This window comes from Pogona vitticeps, chromosome W (assembly GCF_051106095.1).
Source record: "Pogona vitticeps strain Pit_001003342236 chromosome W, PviZW2.1, whole genome shotgun sequence".
Lineage (NCBI taxonomy): Eukaryota > Metazoa > Chordata > Lepidosauria > Squamata > Agamidae > Pogona > Pogona vitticeps.
This window is the reverse complement of record NC_135798.1, coordinates 3,067,138-3,085,530: the sequence shown is the minus strand read 5'-3', so window position 1 is coordinate 3,085,530 and position 18,393 is coordinate 3,067,138. Positions and strand designations below refer to the sequence as shown.

The following is an 18,393-nucleotide window of genomic DNA, read 5'->3' as shown; positions in this document are numbered from 1 at the left end:
GGAGGGAGGGTTGGGGAGATGGGGGGGCCAGGGGGGGAACAGTCAGTCAGCAGGAGGCAGTGTTAGAGTCTAGAAGAGGGGAGGAATTCACAGAAGGCAGAATGGGGTCAGGGACTAGAGGACGGGCAGGGTCAGAGGGTGAGGCTGGAGCATCTAGTGCAGGAATAAGGTTGGTAAAATCAAAATTAAGTGGAGGGGGTTTCTGGGACATAGCGTCGACCAATGCGAAAGAGCTGGTTGAGGCACCCCGGTTGACAATACATGCGGGAGATAGGGGAATATGGGGAGGAGAAGCAGCAGGAGGATTGGAGCATGCAGGAAGGCAGTCACAAGCTTCCAGTTGGATTGAGGCAGACACAGTGTCCGGCTGGAGATCTGAGATGAGGTCTTGAGGCTTCTCCTGAGAAATAGAGGAGTGTTGCAGGATGGAGGAAGAGGGGATCAAGGGAGATGTCAGGTGGTCCATCAGCCTAGAGGCATGGGGTGCTTCATCACTCGTTGGAGATGGAGGGATCGGCGAAGTAAAGGCAAGCAGCAAGGAATCCGAGGGAGGGTGAATAGATCTGAGAGTTCGAGACGAGTTTGTCCTCTTGGGCGAGGGAGAGGCGCCAATGGAAGGAGATTGCAGAGAAGCTTTCGTTGAAATAAGCTTGGCAGTGATGGTATTCTTGAAGAAGCGGTGAGGGGTAACACCCCAATGTCGTAATAGGTTCACAGACGAGAATAGCATCCCAGGAACATAATTCGAATGAAAGGTCAGCAGTAGTCTAGTTGAGTGATAGGATGTTGACAAAGTCTCAATCCTGGAGAGATCGATGTTCCGGGTATTCACTTTTAAAAGGAAGGCGAGATGTCTCTTCGCCAGGAAGGTTCTAGACCAGCGTGGACAGCTTGTGAAACCGCTAGGGGGACAGACTGTAATAACAGCAGCATAAGGAACATAGACCAAGTGCATTGTGGATTTAGGAGGAGCTTGAGGAAGACATCCATCAGGAAGGAGGCAAGGAGGAATTGCCTTGCAAACGTCAGAGTTAGGTTTGTCCGATGTTCTATGGAGGCAAGATGGAGACTGTGGAAAACTAGGGCGTGGGCCCTTTAAGAAATCTGTAAGAAAAGTAAGCTGAGAAAAAATCTGGGAAACCGTTCTTGCAGTTAATGTAGAGTAATGTTTCACAAGTTCTATAACATCACAGTCCAGGAGAGAATTCTCACTAGGCAGCTGCTTGGTACAGGATTGTTTGGGAGGAAGAGTAGATGAAAGGATATGGTCCTTCTGGGCCATGTTGGTAGAAGGAGCTCTTCGTGACGACGGTGTTGTAGTCGGTGTTGAAGGACGGGGTGAAAAATATGAGTCCAACCGCAGCTGTTTGGATGAAGGTAAAATCTGTGACAAATCGGGACTGTTTTTGTATCATTTCTCCCCAGGGTGAGTTCTTTAAACTGAACTAGTGGCACTGGTCTGAATCTTTCTCCACACTTCAGGCGTTTAAGCCATTTCTCCTTTAGCTCATGGGTTTTTCCAAGCTTTTCTTCCCAGCTTCACCCTTGACTGTTTTCGGGGCCAGAAGAAGTATAATTCTGGCCATCGTGTGTTACCTGATAGAGAAAAAAGGAGATGTCTTGAGAATATAGCAGAGAGCAGAATCTAACTGGAGGTCAAACCAAAAATTTGCTCTGTCTTTGACTCCTTTGAAAGGCATATGTCTCCTGAAGGCTTGACTGGCAACATTTGAAAAATTTGCCGTATTGTGCAAACAACATTGGACTCCCCTTGCCTGAATTGATACTTCCCAAAGGGCCAGTGACGGGAAAATATAGTTGATTAATATTAACCACTATCCAAAATACTATTAAACATGGGCCATCAAGTCAATTCTGACTGATGGCAACCCTTTTTTCGGGGGTTTCTAGGTAGAGAATACTCAAAAGTCGTTCCCCATTCCCTGGTTCTGGGACCTTGCAGTTTTCCAAAGGCCACACAAGCTGACCTTATCCGTGGGAGACACAGCAAGGAACCTCTGGTTCTGCAACCAGATATTTAAACCACAGAGCTATCCAGCCAGCTTACTCAGAAATACAAGGAGAGGGTTTGATTAGAATTGAGGTTTTACTGGAAAAGTTCCATGGTTTACTTGCAAATTTCTTCCACTGTACAGTACTTTATTTAAAGGCATTGCAAATCCATAAATATATTGAAAATGGTGAACCCATGAAAAGAGAAAGGGAAGGAAGAGCTGGAGAACCTGGATTAATAAAAAGCCACTGTTGGCTCATATTTAGCTTGAGATCTACAACAATTCCAACATCCCTCTCGCTCATAGTTTTTCTGAGCCAAGTGTGCAAGTGGTTTCTTTTTCCAAGGTGCAGGACTTTGCACTTGACCGTGGCCAGGTAGGATCCTGCCAAAAAGAGAGGGGAAATATTATTAAATGTTGCAGTGAGGGTTTATGGATTAGGGTTTTTTTAAAGGAAAATTGGGTGTTGCTTTGCTGGGGTATGTCATCAGAGTATGGGACCAAATGGAGATAGGATGCTAAAATGGAATGGTTTAAAGTCTTGATAAATAAAGATAAATGTTAATGGATGAAGAGGAAGATAAATTAAACCCTACCAAGAATGAAACAAGGTATAATATTATCATATGAAATAAACTGATAAATAGAACTGACATGCAGGATTTTTGGAGAGAAGTGAAAGGAGATGTAAATTAGTTTACTTTTTATTCATCAGCATCTATGTTATTTTAGGATAGATTATATATATTTGCATCTAGTGATTGTGATTTAGAGTTTGTAAGACAGACGTAGGGTTAATAAAAGTAGCAGATCACATATTGGTAAATATGAATTTTAAGGGTACATGTGATTATAAAGAAGCTAGGAGGTGGAGGTTACGTACAGGAATTTTATGTCAAAATGTTCGTATAGATCAGGTCACTGAGAAATTCAGTAAATTTAATTCTTCAACGTACTCACATAGGAAAGCCAGAGAAACAAACTGCGTGTAGGTCAGCCAAAACCCTGAAGCTGATTCACTGGGAAAGTTTGAGGCTGCTGTAGCCACGGGCAGGCGCCTGGGATTGTAGGGGCTGAAGTTGGTATAAAAGCAGGTCAGGCAGAGCATTCGTTGCTGCCCCTTTGCTTAAGGGTGGTCAGGCTGAGAGTGGACTCGTGAGCAAACACTCATATGTTCTGTACACTCCAGTGGCCAAGAGGTGGAGCAGGAGTCCTCCAGCACCACTACCGTTCACAGAGTGACATCCCACAAGGGGAAATCCCAGAAGCTGACAGTCTGACAGTCCACCGATTCTCTCCCAAACCCAAGTTCAAAGGTCATGGCTGTTTTTCAGCAAGTGTGGGTGGCAGTGAACAGAAGAGAGAGTGTCCTGGGTAGACCATCTTCACTGCTCCCAGTCCTGCTGTCAATATTCAGGCTGCCCTCTCCTATGGGAAGCTTGGCAACTTTTTCTCCTGCTGGCAACACAGGCACAACATTGTGCAGCAATACTGGAACTTTTTTTTTTTTGAATCCCGGCTACAGAAGCAAATACCCCACATTCATGCTGTAAAGTTATATAAAATAAGCCAAAGCAAACAGAACCTGAATTTTACAGCCATGAACACTCAGCATAGAGATCATGTCCAACAGGTGTGCCCGACAGGGACACGGGAACACGCAACTTAAGAGTGAAGATGACATCACAAGAGGCACTTCAAAATGTACTCCATTTATTCTCTTTTTTCTCTGTTTTGCATTACTTCAGCATTTTGTTGTTTATTCTTTCCAGTGGAAACCAGCACAAAATTGAATGAGCTCCTTATGGCTTCTTAACTTATCAGGAGCTCTGACTAAAGCTCTTTCCACATTCCATGCATTTATGTGGTTTCGCCCCAATGCGGGTTCTTGGATGTTGTAAGCTTCAACAGTCCTCCTAAGAGAATCTGAAAGCCGGAATAGAGAGGTTATAAGTCCAATGTACCCCTATTTGGATTGAGATGAGTCCTTGTCTCACCCAGGGTGTCCCACTGGCACTCATACACCAAGTCTATTCTGTGGTAAAAGCATTCCTTAGAACTGCCTTTACACGAGACAGGGAGGGATTCAGAATGATCAGTCCCTATTGCCTGCAAAATCGGGTCCTGTAATTTTGCTCTAGGCGACTTCTCACTCCTTCACCCAAGTCTGTCTCGATTTTAATTAAACAATCTGGAAGGTCTGCTCTTCCTCTTTTATTACTTTAGGACCCTCATTTGGTAGCGTAATGTGGCCAGATCAAAACAATCCTAGTTCTAAAATATCCAATTTACTACAGTAGCTTGGTCTAAACAAGGAGACAGCTTACAGACAATTTGTCTTTTTATATTTTATTACAAAAGGTATCATTTCAACAAGCTCATTTTAACGTCATTCAGTATTTCCAAATTATTTCCAAAATAACCCCCAGCCTTAGCCACCAGTCATTTCCTCTATAAAGTGAAAATAATAAACAGTCTAGCTATATCTTAAACATTCTTACACAGTCTTCTGTTTAAAGTTCTGCCAGACGCGTCTCTCTCCGTGTGTCGTCTCTGGCTGTCGTGAAAGCAAACTCTCGCCCATCTCTCTTCTCCGTCCTCTCCTTCTCAGTCCTTCTTCACCCATCTTTCTTAAATTAAGCATTTGTGTCCTTGTTAGTTGGAGTTTTGATAAGATAACGGTCATCTTGACTTTTTTTTTTCTTTAGCTGGAGAAGAACTGCCAGTCCTGCTGTCAATATTCAGGCTGCTCTCTCCTATGGGAAGCTTGGCAACTTTTTCTCTAATTAGCACCTGGACACAAGCAGATTTCTAGCTTTTTCGTTGCAGCTCTGAAATAAATCCTATGAAATACAACTCTATTCTATTTTCATAATCAAATTCATGACACGCCCCCCCTTAAATATAGAAAATACAGAACTATTAGAGTTCTTATTTTGCTACTAACTTAACATTTGATTATGAAAGGTTAACAAGACTACATGTGAACTTAAATCTATCTTAACAAAGTATTAAATTCATAACAGTAATGCCTATCTCTATCAATATATAGACAAGTAAATAAGTTGATTAATAGTAACCAGTAACACATTTGTTCTCTATGAGTATACAGAAAAATAAGCAAGTTAGTTAATTTTAACCATAGATTCAAGGTAACCATATAACAGCATACCATTTTTCAACGATCTGTTACATTATGTTCGATTTTTCTCCCCACATTGTTACAATTAGAATTATTAGGAACAATCTTTTGACTTTTACCCCATTTAGTTACCATGTCCGTAGGTTCATTATCTGGTTTAAAACACGCCACCTGACACTGATACACCATTGCTGATCTGTCTCTATACATTTTTAAACAATTTACATGATACATAATTGGTTTCTTGGATGAATTTAACATTTTCACAAGATAATTCAAATTTCCCACTTTTTGTATGATTTCCCCTGGACCTTCCCAAACTACTTCCAATTTTGAAGGTCTGAGCGGGTTTAGTACCAATACCAAATCACCCACTGCAAACTCTCGGTGACGGGCCTTCTTGTCATGATAGTATTTTTGTTTTGTTTCGGCTTTCAGCAAATTGTCTCTTGCTAATTCTTGCACTGCTAGGAGTTTTTCTTGTAGTTTCCGGACGAAATCCGCAACTGGAACCGTGCTACTTCTGACCACACCTTCCCAGTCTGATCGCAGTAGATCTAATGGTCCTTGTAGGTTTTTCCCAAACACTACCTCACTCGGCGAAAAACCTCCCAGAGAAACATGAGGTGCACTTCTGTATGCAAACAAAACAAAAGGTAATAGTTCGTCCCAAATGTTCCCATATTCTTGGACTAGGGTTTTAATCATCCTCAACAAGGTTTGTTGTCCTCTTTCCACCATTCCGTGAGATTCTGGATGATAAGGAATGCTAAAGTTAAATTTAATTCCGCTAATCTCACAAATTCGGCTCATCAATTCGCTTTTAAAAGCACCGGCTTGATCGCAAATAATTTGAGTTGGTATCCCTATTCTAGAGCATAAATCCACTACAACTCTAGCAATAGTTTGGGCCGAAAGATTGCTGATGGCGTATGCCTCGATCCATCTGCTGGCTTGACAGATGAACGATATTATGTATTTTTTCTTCGACTTCGTGGGTACAAAAGGTCCTAGTACGTCCATTTGAAGAATTTGGAACACTTGATCGGGAATTTCAGTTAGTTGCATATTAGCTTTTGTACAATCAGTCTGTTTCCCTGTTCTTTGACAGTAATCACAGGTACTAACACAGTCCTTGACGGTTTTAGAAATTCCGGGCCAATAAAAATGTTGTGAAATCCGGCTTAACGTTTTTTGGATTCCCAGATGTCCGCTACTTGGATTATCGTGAGCCATTTGTAGAATTTTTCCCCTGTACTCTCTTGGAATGACTAGTTGTTGTACTGGTTCCGCCTGTTCGTTCGATTTTGGGGAATATTCCCGGTATAACAATCCATTTTCCCCCCACAAAAAGGATACTTTTTGTTGTACCGGTTGTCTGGCATAATCGTCGGCTTGTGACCTCAAAGAATCCAACGTAGGGTCTACCATCTGCTTCTGTTTGAATACTTCGGATCCCATTGTTACAGGTAGATCCTCTGGTTCTGTTATTGTTTTGGTTGTACTATCTAGTTCGTTCTCAAGGTGCTGCTGCAGCTGTGTTAATTGTTCCTCTGAGTCATCCTCCGAGTCTTCTTCAGTTGGTACATGTTGCATTGTTTTGCTTTGAGACCTTGTTACAGCTTGTATTGATGTGGATTTTTCAGTATGTTGGTGATTAAGAAACCCCAGGTCGTTGCCTATCAAGAAATCGGGTTTACCTTCATGCATTAATAGATATTTTGCGCCTTTCCAATTTTTGTAGCTAATTTGCACGTAGACTAATGGTACGAATCTCTCGATTATTTCTACGGATCCATAAGTTTTTACTGGACATCTCAGGTTATTTAAGATTAGTTCCGAATCTACAAACGGTTTGTTGATTGATGAGATATCTGCGGTGGTGTGACGTGTGCCATGACGTCACCTGCCTGTCTTCGCTAAGGCTGGAGTTTCCTAGCCTATGGCAGGGCAGGAGGTGGGTCTTAAAGGGGTGGAGTTTTTGTATATAAGGGGGGAGTGCAAAGAGGGGAAAGTTAGTTGGGAGAGTTGGAGAGTTAGAGAGAGAGAGAGAGGGTTGAGAGAGGGCTTGAAAGAAGATCTGTAGACAGGGTTAGATATAGGTTAGGTAATTGAGTAATAGAGTGTTAAGTAACCAAGAACTGTGCAGGGTTAAGGTCTGAGAAATATAGTGTGACAAGTGATTCTTTTACTCAGTGATTTCCATTTTATTTTTGTATTCAATAAATCATCATTTTTATTTTGAAATCCATACTAAGTCTGAAGTGTCAGGTTTATGTGTGGTTGGTGGCAGCGAAGTTGTGTGTGTGAAGGATCGTGACCTGTCATCTCTTGTGGTGACGTAGGAAGAGGTGGCAGTCGCGACAAAACTGGTGCCAGCGTGTGGGATACGAGTTGTCCAGTAGCCCAGTTGCCCAGAAAAGCCTTGGCTAGTGTGACCAGAGCAAAAGGATTTCAGTTAGGTGCACCTGAAGTGGGGTGTGGGTAACTCTCTAGGATTTGTCTCCAGGGGGGAGCAGATCTAGTAGAGAGGCACCTAAACTTCAGAGTGAGGGAACTATGAGCTCTAGAAGGTCCATTTTGTGAGGGAGATTGGCCCAAAGGAGGAGGCTGTTGTGACTTGGTCTGAGAGTCCAGAGTTGGGAGAACTCGGAAGAGACAGACAGACCAAGGGCAGCGAAGATTTGGGATTTCTCTAGTGAACTACAGAACCTGAGAGAAGGTGAAGCTGTGGTGGATTTTGGAAGTAGAGCCAAGGGCAGAAAATTAAAGTAGCTCTAAATCTGGCAAGAGGCCCGGTGAAGGGGCAGAAGCCATTAGAGATTACAGTAACAAGCCTAGCCATATCTGTTGGTATACCCTGTTAAAGCTAGTAAGTGTCAGCTAGGTAACTCAGAGATGAAGTACCTAGGTCACATAGTGGGAGGAGGCCTAATCAAACCTTTAGAGGCCAAGGTAGAAGCAATCCTGAATTGGCCCAGACCTACCACTAAAAAGAAAGTGAGGTCCTTTTTAGGTCTGGCAGGGTATTACAGAAAGTTTATACCCGGTTTCAGTGAGATTGCGGCACCTTTATCAGACCTGACAAAGAAGCAGAGCAGCAACAGCGTTTCCTGGTCGGAAAAGTGCGAGATGGCGTTTGGACAGCTGAAAGATGCTCTAACCAACCATCCAGTGCTGCATGCTCCTGACTTCAACAGAGAGTTCATCATCTACACGGATGCGTCTAATGCCGGTGTGGGAGCGGTACTGTGCCAACAGGATGACAGCGGAGACCAACATCCGGTGGCGTACCTGAGCAAGAAGTTGCTTCCCAGGGAGAAGAATCTTTCTACCATCGAGAAAGAATGTTTGGCGATCATCTTCGCGATCCGGAAGTTGAAGGCTTATGTCTGGGGTCGACATTTTACCTTGTGCACTGATCACTCACCTCTGTCGTGGTTGCGGACTATGAAATCACAGAACAGTAAACCGATGAGGTGGGCGCTTCTTTTGCAGGACTATGATTTCGAGGTTAAGGTGGTCAGAGGGACTATAAACTGTGTGGCTGACGCCTTATCCAGAAGACCGGAAGACGACATCTGAAGAACTTATGGACTCTGTGCATGGTATATGGCAATGTAAAATGTTTGGACAGTTATGTGTTGTGTTATGATAAATGTTATGCATTGCATGTTTTTATATACCTGTATGGCGGAAGTGTAAGTATATTTGAATACTGTAGTTATATTAAACTGTGTTAATAAATGTAATGCTTGATGTTGGTTGCAGTTGTTTTGGGGAAAAAGCACCTTAGCTTTCCCCCACAAAACAACTTATTAAAGGGGGAAGGTATGTGATGTGTGCCATGACGTCACCTGCCTGTCTTGGCTAAGGCTGGAGTTTCCTAGCCTATGGCAGGGCAGGAGGTGGGTCTTAAAGGGGTGGAGTTTTTGTATATAAGGGGGGAGTGCAAAGAGGGGAAAGTTAGTTGGGAGAGTTGGAGAGTTAGAGAGAGAGAGAGAGGGTTGAGAGAGGGCTTGAAAGAAGATCTGTAGACAGGGTTAGATATAGGTTAGGTAATTGAGTAATAGAGTGTTAAGTAACCAAGAACTGTGCAGGGTTAAGGTCTGAGAAATATAGTGTGACAAGTGATTCTTTTACTCAGTGATTTCCATTTTATTTTTGTATTCAATAAATCATCATTTTTATTTTGAAATCCATACTAAGTCTGAAGTGTCAGGTTTATGTGTGGTTGGTGGCAGCGAAGTTGTGTGTGTGTGTGTGAAGGATCGTGACCTGTCATCTCTTGTGGTGACGTAGGAGGAGGTGGCAGTCGCGACAGGCGGTATCCCTAGAGGCGATTATGGTCAAATCTCCTGTAGAAAAATGTAGGGTTACCGGTTCCGAAAAACTTTTCAGTGACCAATATAACTGTTCTTCCGGTAGGATGCTACTGGGCTCTATAACTGAAAATTTCTCCCCTGAGGATGTCTGTTGGTTTACTGTTGTAGAGACTTGAGCTACTCGTAATCCCATTATCCTTGGCACAAACCTTGGCTCCGTTGCTTGCATTTCACTGGTTTCAGAAAAATTTGGATCGACTCCTTGTCTCTGGGGTGGCACATTACATAGTTGATTAATTACATGTGGTTCTGCTGGTTGTTCTTCTGGTATTTCTAGAGATGTTGCACTGAGATAAATCACTTTAGGGGTCGTTGGCTTGAATTTCCGTGGAGTGGGTATGGGTGCCTTCTTGAATTTTCTTGGTGTGGGTAAGGGTGTCTGTCGGAATTTTCGTGGGGCAGGTAAGGGTGGTTTACCAACTTGCTTCCCGTCTTGGTTATCTGATATGGACAGTCTTGGACAATCTTTCTTTAAATGGGCTCCTCCACAATGGAAACAAGCCAAGGGTAAACTAATCTGGCTAGTGTCCATGCTTCTTTGCTCTCCAGCAAAAGACTGTCTTGGTTCAGGAACCACTGTTTTCTTAGCTTCATATAGGCTCTGCCTCCTAGGCACTTCTGGAATAGGCCTAACTCTGGTAATAGGTTCACTCTTCTTGAAGGAAATTAATTCATCGGTTTTGAGCGCCAACGTTTGGAGGTCTGTGCAATTTTTCTCCAATAAGCTACTCTTTAACTCTGGTGGTACTAAATTTAGAAAATGTTCTATATACAGTAGCATTCTTAAGTCCTTGAATGTATTGACCTTGGCAGCCTCTAACCAACGGTCGCCTAACACCTCTATTTGATCAGCAAGGGCAGAATAACTCATTTGAGGGGTCTTCCTCAATTTTCTAAACTGTTGCCTTAGCAGTTCTGGTGTAAAACCTTCTCTTTGGTAAACCAAAATTTTAAACTGTTCCCAAGTTAAATTTTGGCTGGAACTTCTTGCTAAAATGGTGGCTAACTCCAAGGAAACTTGAGATCGTAGAAGTTTTAAATATAATTGTGTTGGCACATTCAGATCAGCACACAAAAATTCAAAAAGTGATAAAAATGAAAAAATGTCATCGCCCTCTTGGTAATATGGTAGGTTTCTCCTGTCAATGTTAGATATTGAGTCTCTGGCTTGTTGTTTCTCAGCAATTTCCGTCTTTAAAATCTGTAGTTTCATTTCGTGGTCTCTTCTTGCTTGAAGTTCACTAGCTGTGTGTGCATTCACCCATTGTTTCTGGCAACTCAGGAAGTCTGCCATCATCAGGGTAAGCTATTCTTGCAACCTGAGACTTATATCCTTTGCATCTACTGGACTGCTGCTGGCCTCTGCTCCAGCTGTTCCCCTCTGCATGGTTATTTCTCCTGTTAGCAGGTCCTACTGAGTTGGAACTTGTTCCGCCCCAGTGTACTGCTGTGCCTTTCTTGGCTTCACTTTAGGTTTAACAACTTCTGGATTTGCTTCTATTATTCTTTGGGCATCTTCTTCATCCTCTGGGTTATCTACTTCCCAGTGTTCCACTGCTTCCAACATCTCCTTATCCACCAAAGCACGGGAGGAGCAATAAAACAATTAAACTGTCAGCTTTGACTAATCCTACTTTCCCTTCAGGAAATCCTTTTGGCTCTGGCTTGGGGTAGGAAATTTTCCTTTTTAAACTTTATTTAATCACTTTTAAATTACTTTTATTATCCTGGCTGCTCCTTATAGACTCCTGCTACACTCAAAATAATTTTGCCACTCTGTCACCTGAGTGAAACGAGCTGGCACTTTTTAAACAGCACAATGCTTGTTCCTTAGAACTCTTAAGCCACTGGCAGAATCTCTCCTTGCATCACTTTAGCCTGAGCTTTCTGCATAGGAGTCTTCTCCAGTCACAATAATTTACAACCTTCCCTGCTTTGCTCTGAAGCTCACGCCAGAGAAGTTTCTCTTGTCCTTTATTTAGCAGTGTGTATCTGCTTGCTCACACATCTGCCTTCATAAAACAATTACCAGCGCTAATTCAGCCCTTGAGCAAAGCGCAACCCAAGCTGCAAATATTTAAGCTGTCAGCATGGCATAAACACAGCACATGGATTTGTATCCAAACACAGCCATGATGGCTTGTAAATCAAATCCCATCTGCTACTATACTGTAAACACGGCACGTGAGACTCAGATCCCAAGATGCCACCATGTGGTAAAAGCGTTCCTTAGAACTGCCTTTACATGAGACAGAGAGGGATTCAGAATGATCAGTCCCTATTGCCTGCAAAATCGGGTCCTGTAATTTTGCTCTAGGCGACTTCTCACTCCTTCACCCAAGTCTGTCTCGATTTTAATTAAACAATCTGGAAGGTCTGCTCTTCCTCTTTTATTACTTTAGGACCCTCATTTGGTAGCGTAATGTGGCCAGATCAAAACAATCCTAGTTCTAAAATATCCAATTTACTACAGTAGCTTGGTCTAAACAAGGAGACAGCTTACAGACAATTTGTCTTTTTATATTTTATTACAAAAGGTATCATTTCAACAAGCTCATTTTAACGTCATTCAGTATTTCCAAATTATTTCCAAAATAACCCCCAGCCTTAGCCACCAGTCATTTCCTCTATAAAGTGAAAATAATAAACAGTCTAGCTATATCTTAAATAAACATTCTTACACAGTCTTCTGTTTAAAGTTCTGCCAGACGCGTCTCTCTCCGTGTGTCGTCTCTGGCTGTCGTGAAAGCAAACTCTCCCCCATCTCTCTTCTCCGTCCTCTCCTTCTCAGTCCTTCTTCGCCCATCTTTCTTAAATTAAGCCTTTGTGTCCTTGTTAGTTGGAGTTTTGATAAGATAACGGTCATCTTGACTTTTTTTTTTCTTTAGCTGGAGAAGAACTGCCAGTCCTGCTGTCAATATTCAGGATGCTCTCTCCTATGGGAATCTTGGCAACTTTTTCTCTAATTAGCACCTGGACACAAGCAGATTTCTAGCTTTTTCGTTGCAGCTCTGAAATAAATCCTATGAAATACAACTCTATTCTATTTTCATAATCAAATTCATTACATATTCCCAATTTAAAATCATTGAGAAACCAAAATATAATCATGAGTCTTAGAGTCATTCAGAACTCCGAGAACTCAAGAAAATACTGGACTCAAAGCACCATAGTTTGTGGCCTGTTAGAAAATCAAATTAAGTATGGTAACAGGTTGTCTGTTCAAGACACCAAACAAAAGTTCTTAAGTATAATTGTTTTATTAGAAAAATATTTAGTTGAATTCAGTTTATTGCAAAGCATAGCATTCAAAATCATTTCCATAACTAAGGCAATTAGAAACTTAGCAAACTCCAGCTACAAAAATAAAATAATAAAATCACTATCTAAGAAAAATACTCACTAGATAAGGAATAGGTAAGGCAGAGCCCTCCTTTCCATTCTCCTACTAAGAACTACATCCTAGCAAAATACTGGAAACTCCCATAAGAAACCCCCCTTCTTCTCTCTTCACTCTGCTCACCAATCAGGACAAAGGACTGCTCGTCTCTCTCTCCGCCTTCCTTTCGCATGGGACTGCAGGTGCTGTTTCCATTTTCCCTACGTTTTGGCTCTTTCTTTGGCCTTGGCCAAGCTAACTGCAAGATAACATTGCTAGCTGGCTGTGAAGAAAAACAGCATCTCGATGCTTCTAGTAAAAATGACACAGACCGAAAATGGATTCCTTCTACATCATTCCATGACTGCAAATCCCATTTAGAAATTACATTCTAGCTTCAATAACCTACTGTACATCATGACAGATGTAACCTAAGCTTACCACTCTGAATAAAGTTTGCGAGCACCCAGGGGCTTCTAAAAGAACACCTGATGCTTGAACAGAGAGGTTCCAGGTGTAAGTGTACTCCTAAAACATTTGAGCAGAGTCCAGGCAACCCAGCCAGGCAGTACCACTTACCCTTTTCCCAAGTCTGTTCTAATGAGCAATTAATTGAGAACAACCAAAGCTAGAAATCATGAGTTTTAAAGTCTGTCAAGACAAACAAAACTCACGGTGGTAATGGACTCAAGTAGCATCTCTGTGGCCTGTCACTTAGTATTTCAGATTTGCTGTTCAAGAGACCAAATTTAGGATTTTAAGAATTATTGTTTTATTAGAAAAATAAAGAATTTAGAGATATTCAGTTTGTTGCAAAAGCATAGCATTCCAGTAGATTTCCATGAATAACAGCAGTTAGAATCTTAGCAAATTCCAGCTACAAAAATAAAATAAAAAACTCTAAAACTAGCTTAGAAAGTAAGCTAGGCATAGTCCCCTTTTCTGTATGCTTTCTCTGAACTACATCCTAGCATAACAGCAAAAACTAGCATTTGGAACTCAAAACTCCATCCTAAAATCAATACTAAAATCATTCCAAAAATCCAAGCTCTCTCCGTCTCCATTCGCCATTTTTCTTTCATGCTGGGACCACCCTTCTTCTCCACTGTTCTGTGATGTTAACCAATCAGCATAAAGGGCTGTCTCTTCACACTCCACCTTCATTTCCCATGGGATGTGCAGGTGTTGTTGTCCTTTGTCCTGATGATGTGTCTTGGCTCCTTATTGTCTCTGGCCAAGGCAGCTTCATGGAAAATTCCAGTTAGCTCTAGGAGAAACAGCTTCGCGAAGCATCCAGTTATGCTAACACAGACCAATATGGATTCCTTCTACAAAATTCCATGACTTCAAATCCCATTAGTAAATCACATTTTAGTCTTAATAACCTAAACCATGACATGCCACCTCTGGGAGTTCCAAAAATCTGAAACAGGAAATCTAGTTTCCATTTTTGGCTACTAATTACAATAATAAGCAGTAATTAGCTGGTTACATAGTGCAAATATTAATGATGAACTTTAACACATTCAAAATAGCATTTAATCTAGCAAAGCATTGAGGTAGAAAAACATTCTAACAGCAACATGTAAATACATTCTTTAGGTTAAGCACTTCTACTATCTGAAAAATAGAAAAACAGTCATGTTAGTAATACTCAATACAGTACGCACTCTACATGTGCTCAGGAACATATCAGTAGTGAAACAGTGAAACATTAACAGTGTTTCAACGGTCTGTCACATCTTGATCTTCACAATACATTCTGGAAAGACCATCTGCCACAACATTCAACTTTCCAAGAATGTGCTGAACTTCAAAATCAAAATCTTGTAATGCCAAATGCCATCTCAGCAATTTCTGATTGTGAGATTTCATCTTCTGCAACCAAACCAAAGCTCTATGATCTGTCTGCAGAGTGAATTTACATCCTCACAGATAAGGCCTAAGAAGATTAAGAGACCAGATAATAGATAAGGCCTCTTTTTCTGGAACTGAGTAATTTCTTTCTCTTTCTAAGAGTTTTCTGGAGAAATATGAGATTGGATTAGGAATCCCATCTTCCCCTTTCTGTAACAGTACAGCTCCAAGACTCAAATCTAAAGCATCTGTTTGTAGAATGAATGGTATGTCAAAGTCAGGTGATTTTAGTATAGGTGCAGCACTAATCTTTGCCTTTAAGGCTTCAAAAGCACCTTGACACTCAGGTGTCCATTTTACCTTGACAGGCTGTCTTTTCTTAGTTAGCTCCGTCAAAGGCGTTGCCAAATAACTGAAATCAGGAATGAATTTTCTTTAATAGCCAAATAGGCCCAAAAAGGATTGAACTTGCTTTTTAGTTGTAGGAATAGGCCAATCATTTATGGCTTGCAAAGGCTGGATTTCTCCTTGTCCAATTAAATGACCCAAGTACATGACTTTTCCCTGCATCCACTGACATTTAGTCGCTTTGACTGTCAATCCTGCTTGCTGGATTCTAGACAACACACTTTCAATGTGTGACATGTGAGATTCAAAATCAGAACTGAAAACTGCAATATCATCAAGATAAACACTAGCAAATGTAAGACCATGCAAAAGCTTGTCTATCCTCTGAAATGAAGCACCGGCATTTTTTAAAACAAATGGTAAACCATGACAAAGCTCTTTCCACTTTCCATGCATTCATGTGGTTTCTCCCCAGTGCAGATTCCTTGATGTAACCTAAGGGCATCACCGCGACTAAATCTCATTCCATTCATTTATGTGGTTTCTCCCGAATGTGAGACCTTTGATGTACCCTAAGGTGACCACTGAGACTAAAGCTCTTTCCACATTCCATGCATTTATGTGGTTTCTCCCCAGTGTGGGTCCTTTGATGTATCCTAAGCTGACCCCTGTCACTAAAGCTCTTTCCACATTCCATGCATTTGTGTGGTTTCTCCCCTGTGTGAGACCTTTGATGTGATGTAAGGGCATCACTGCGACTAAAGCTCTTTCCACATTCCATGCATATATGTGGTTTCTCTCCAGTGTGGGTCCTTTGATGTGATGTAAGGTAACCACTGAGACTAAAGCTCTTTCCACATTCCATGCATTTATGTGGTTTCTCTCCAGTGTGGGTCCTTTGATGTAACCTAAGATTACCACTGTGACTAAAGCTCTTTCCACATTCCATGCATTTATGTGGTTTCTCCCCAGTATGGGTCCTTTGATGTAACCTAAGCTGACCACTGCAACTAAAGCTCTTTCCACATTCCATGCATTTATGTGGTTTCTCCCCATTGTGAGACCTTTGATGTGACGTAAGTGCATCACTGCGACTAAAGCTCTTTCCACATTCCATGCATTTATGTGGTTTCTCCCCAGTGTGAGTCCTTTGATGTGACCTAAGATGACCACTGTGAATAAAGCTCTTTCCACATTCCGTGCATTTATGTGGTTTCTCCCCAGTGTGGGTCCTTAGATGTGACGTAAGGTCACCACTGCGACTAAAGCTCTTTCCACATTCGATGCATTTATGTGGTTTCTCCCCAGTGTGGGTCCTTTGATGTACCCTAAGGTTACCACTCTGACTAAAGCTCTTTCCACATTCCGTGCATTTATGTGGTTTCTCCCCAGTGTGGGTCCTTAGATGCGGCGTAAGGTCACCACTGCGACTAAAGCTCTTTCCACATTCCATGCATTTATATGGTTTCTCCCCAGTGTGGGTCCTTAGATGTAACGTAAGGTCACCACTGCGACAAAAGCTCTTTCCACATTCCATGCATTTATGTGGTTTCTCCCCAGTGTGGGTTCTTTGATGTGACCTAAGCGGAATACTGTGACTAAAGCTCTTTCCACATTCAATGCATTTATGTGGTTTCTCCCCAGTGTGGGTTCTTTCATGTATCCTAAAATGACCGCTGTGACTAAAGGTCTTTCCACATTACGTGCATTTATGTGGTTTCTCCCCCGTGTGGGTCCTTTGATGTGACGTAAGGTTGCCACTGCGACTAAAGCTCTTTCCACATTCCATGCATTCATGTGGTTTCTCCCCAGTGTGGGTCCTTTGATGTAACCTAAGATTACCACTGTGACTATAGTTCTTTCCACATTCGATGCATTTATGTGGTTTCTCCCCAGTATGGGTCCTTTGATGTGAACGCAGATTTCTTCTCCCGCTGAAACTCTTTTCACATTTCATGTTTTTGTATCATTTCTCCCCAGGGTGAGTTCTTTAAACTGAACTAGTGGCACTGGTCTGAAGCTTTCTCCACACTTCAGGCGTTTAAGCCATTTCTCCTTTAGCTCATGGGTTTTTCCAAGCTTTTCTTCCTAGCTTCACACTTGACTGTTTTCGGGGCCAGAAGAAGTATAATTCTGGCCATCGTGTGTTACCTGATAGAGAAAAAAGGAGATGTCTTGAGAATATAGCAGAGAGCAGAATCTAACTGGAGGTCAAACCAAAAATTTGCTCTGTCTTTGACTCCTTTGAAAGGCATATGTCTCCTGAAGGCTTGACTGGCAACATTTGAAAAATTTGCCGTATTGTGCAAACAACATTGGACTCCCCTTGCCTGAATTGATACTTCCCAAAGGGCCAGTGACGGGAAAATATAGTTGATTAATATTAACCACTATCCAAAATACTATTAAACATGGGCCATCAAGTCAATTCTGACTGATGGCAACCCTTTTTTGGGGGGTTTCTAGGTAGAGAATACTCAAAAGTCGTTCCCCATTCCCTGTTTTCCAAAGGCCATACAGGCTGACCTTATCCGTGGGAGAAACAGCAGGCATCCTCTGGTTCTGCAACCAGATATTTAAACCTATGGGAATCTTGGCAACTTTTTCTCCTGCTGGCAACACAGGCACAACATTGTGCAGCAATACTGGAACTTTTTTTTTTGAATCCCGGCTACAGAAGCAAATATCCCAGATTCATGCTGTAAAGTTATATAAAATAAGCCAAAGAAAACAGAACCTGAATTTTATAGCCATGAACACTCAGCATAGAGATCATGTCCAAAGTGTTCAGCAGGTGTGCCCGACAAGGACACGGGAACACACAACTTAAGGGTGAAGATAACGTCAGGTCTCTGACCACAGACTGGACAGTGTGATAGTCTATATGGACACTGGGTAATAACTTCTTTCTCTTGGCTAATGGAGATGATTGTGGACTGTTATGCTGTTGCTGCTGTATATAAATGTCAATAGACTTAGTTGCTAGAAGTCTAGTGTCTCTGGGACTGCAACATGGGGCTTCGGCAACAGTCACTGCTAAAAACTGCGACACTCTGACATAAGCACTACTGAAGCTGATGAAGAGTTCTGGAGGACTCCAAAGGTTGCACACCAGGCTGGAATGAAGAAAAGCTTACCCGACCAACCACCAACACTCTGTCCATGGAACAGACCTTTTTTATTTATTTTCTTCCCTAGCACACTTGGGTAAAGATTACTTGGAAATTACAAGGTGAAATTAAAATCAATTCGGATAGGTTGAAGAAC

The 18,393-nt window shown here is 41.9% G+C and overlaps 1 protein-coding gene across 1 annotated transcript; it reads right to left on the bottom strand.

The window, feature by feature from the left end:
- Window positions 1-12,051: 12,051 nt before the first annotated feature.
- On the bottom strand, window positions 12,052-16,685 carry LOC144585013 (uncharacterized). Its single transcript, XM_078382445.1, has one exon. The coding sequence runs from the start codon at window positions 16,661-16,663 to the stop codon at window positions 15,656-15,658; it is 1,008 nt and encodes a 335-aa protein (XP_078238571.1). The 5' UTR covers window positions 16,664-16,685; the 3' UTR covers window positions 12,052-15,655.
- Between the last annotated feature and the right edge of the window lie 1,708 nt (window positions 16,686-18,393).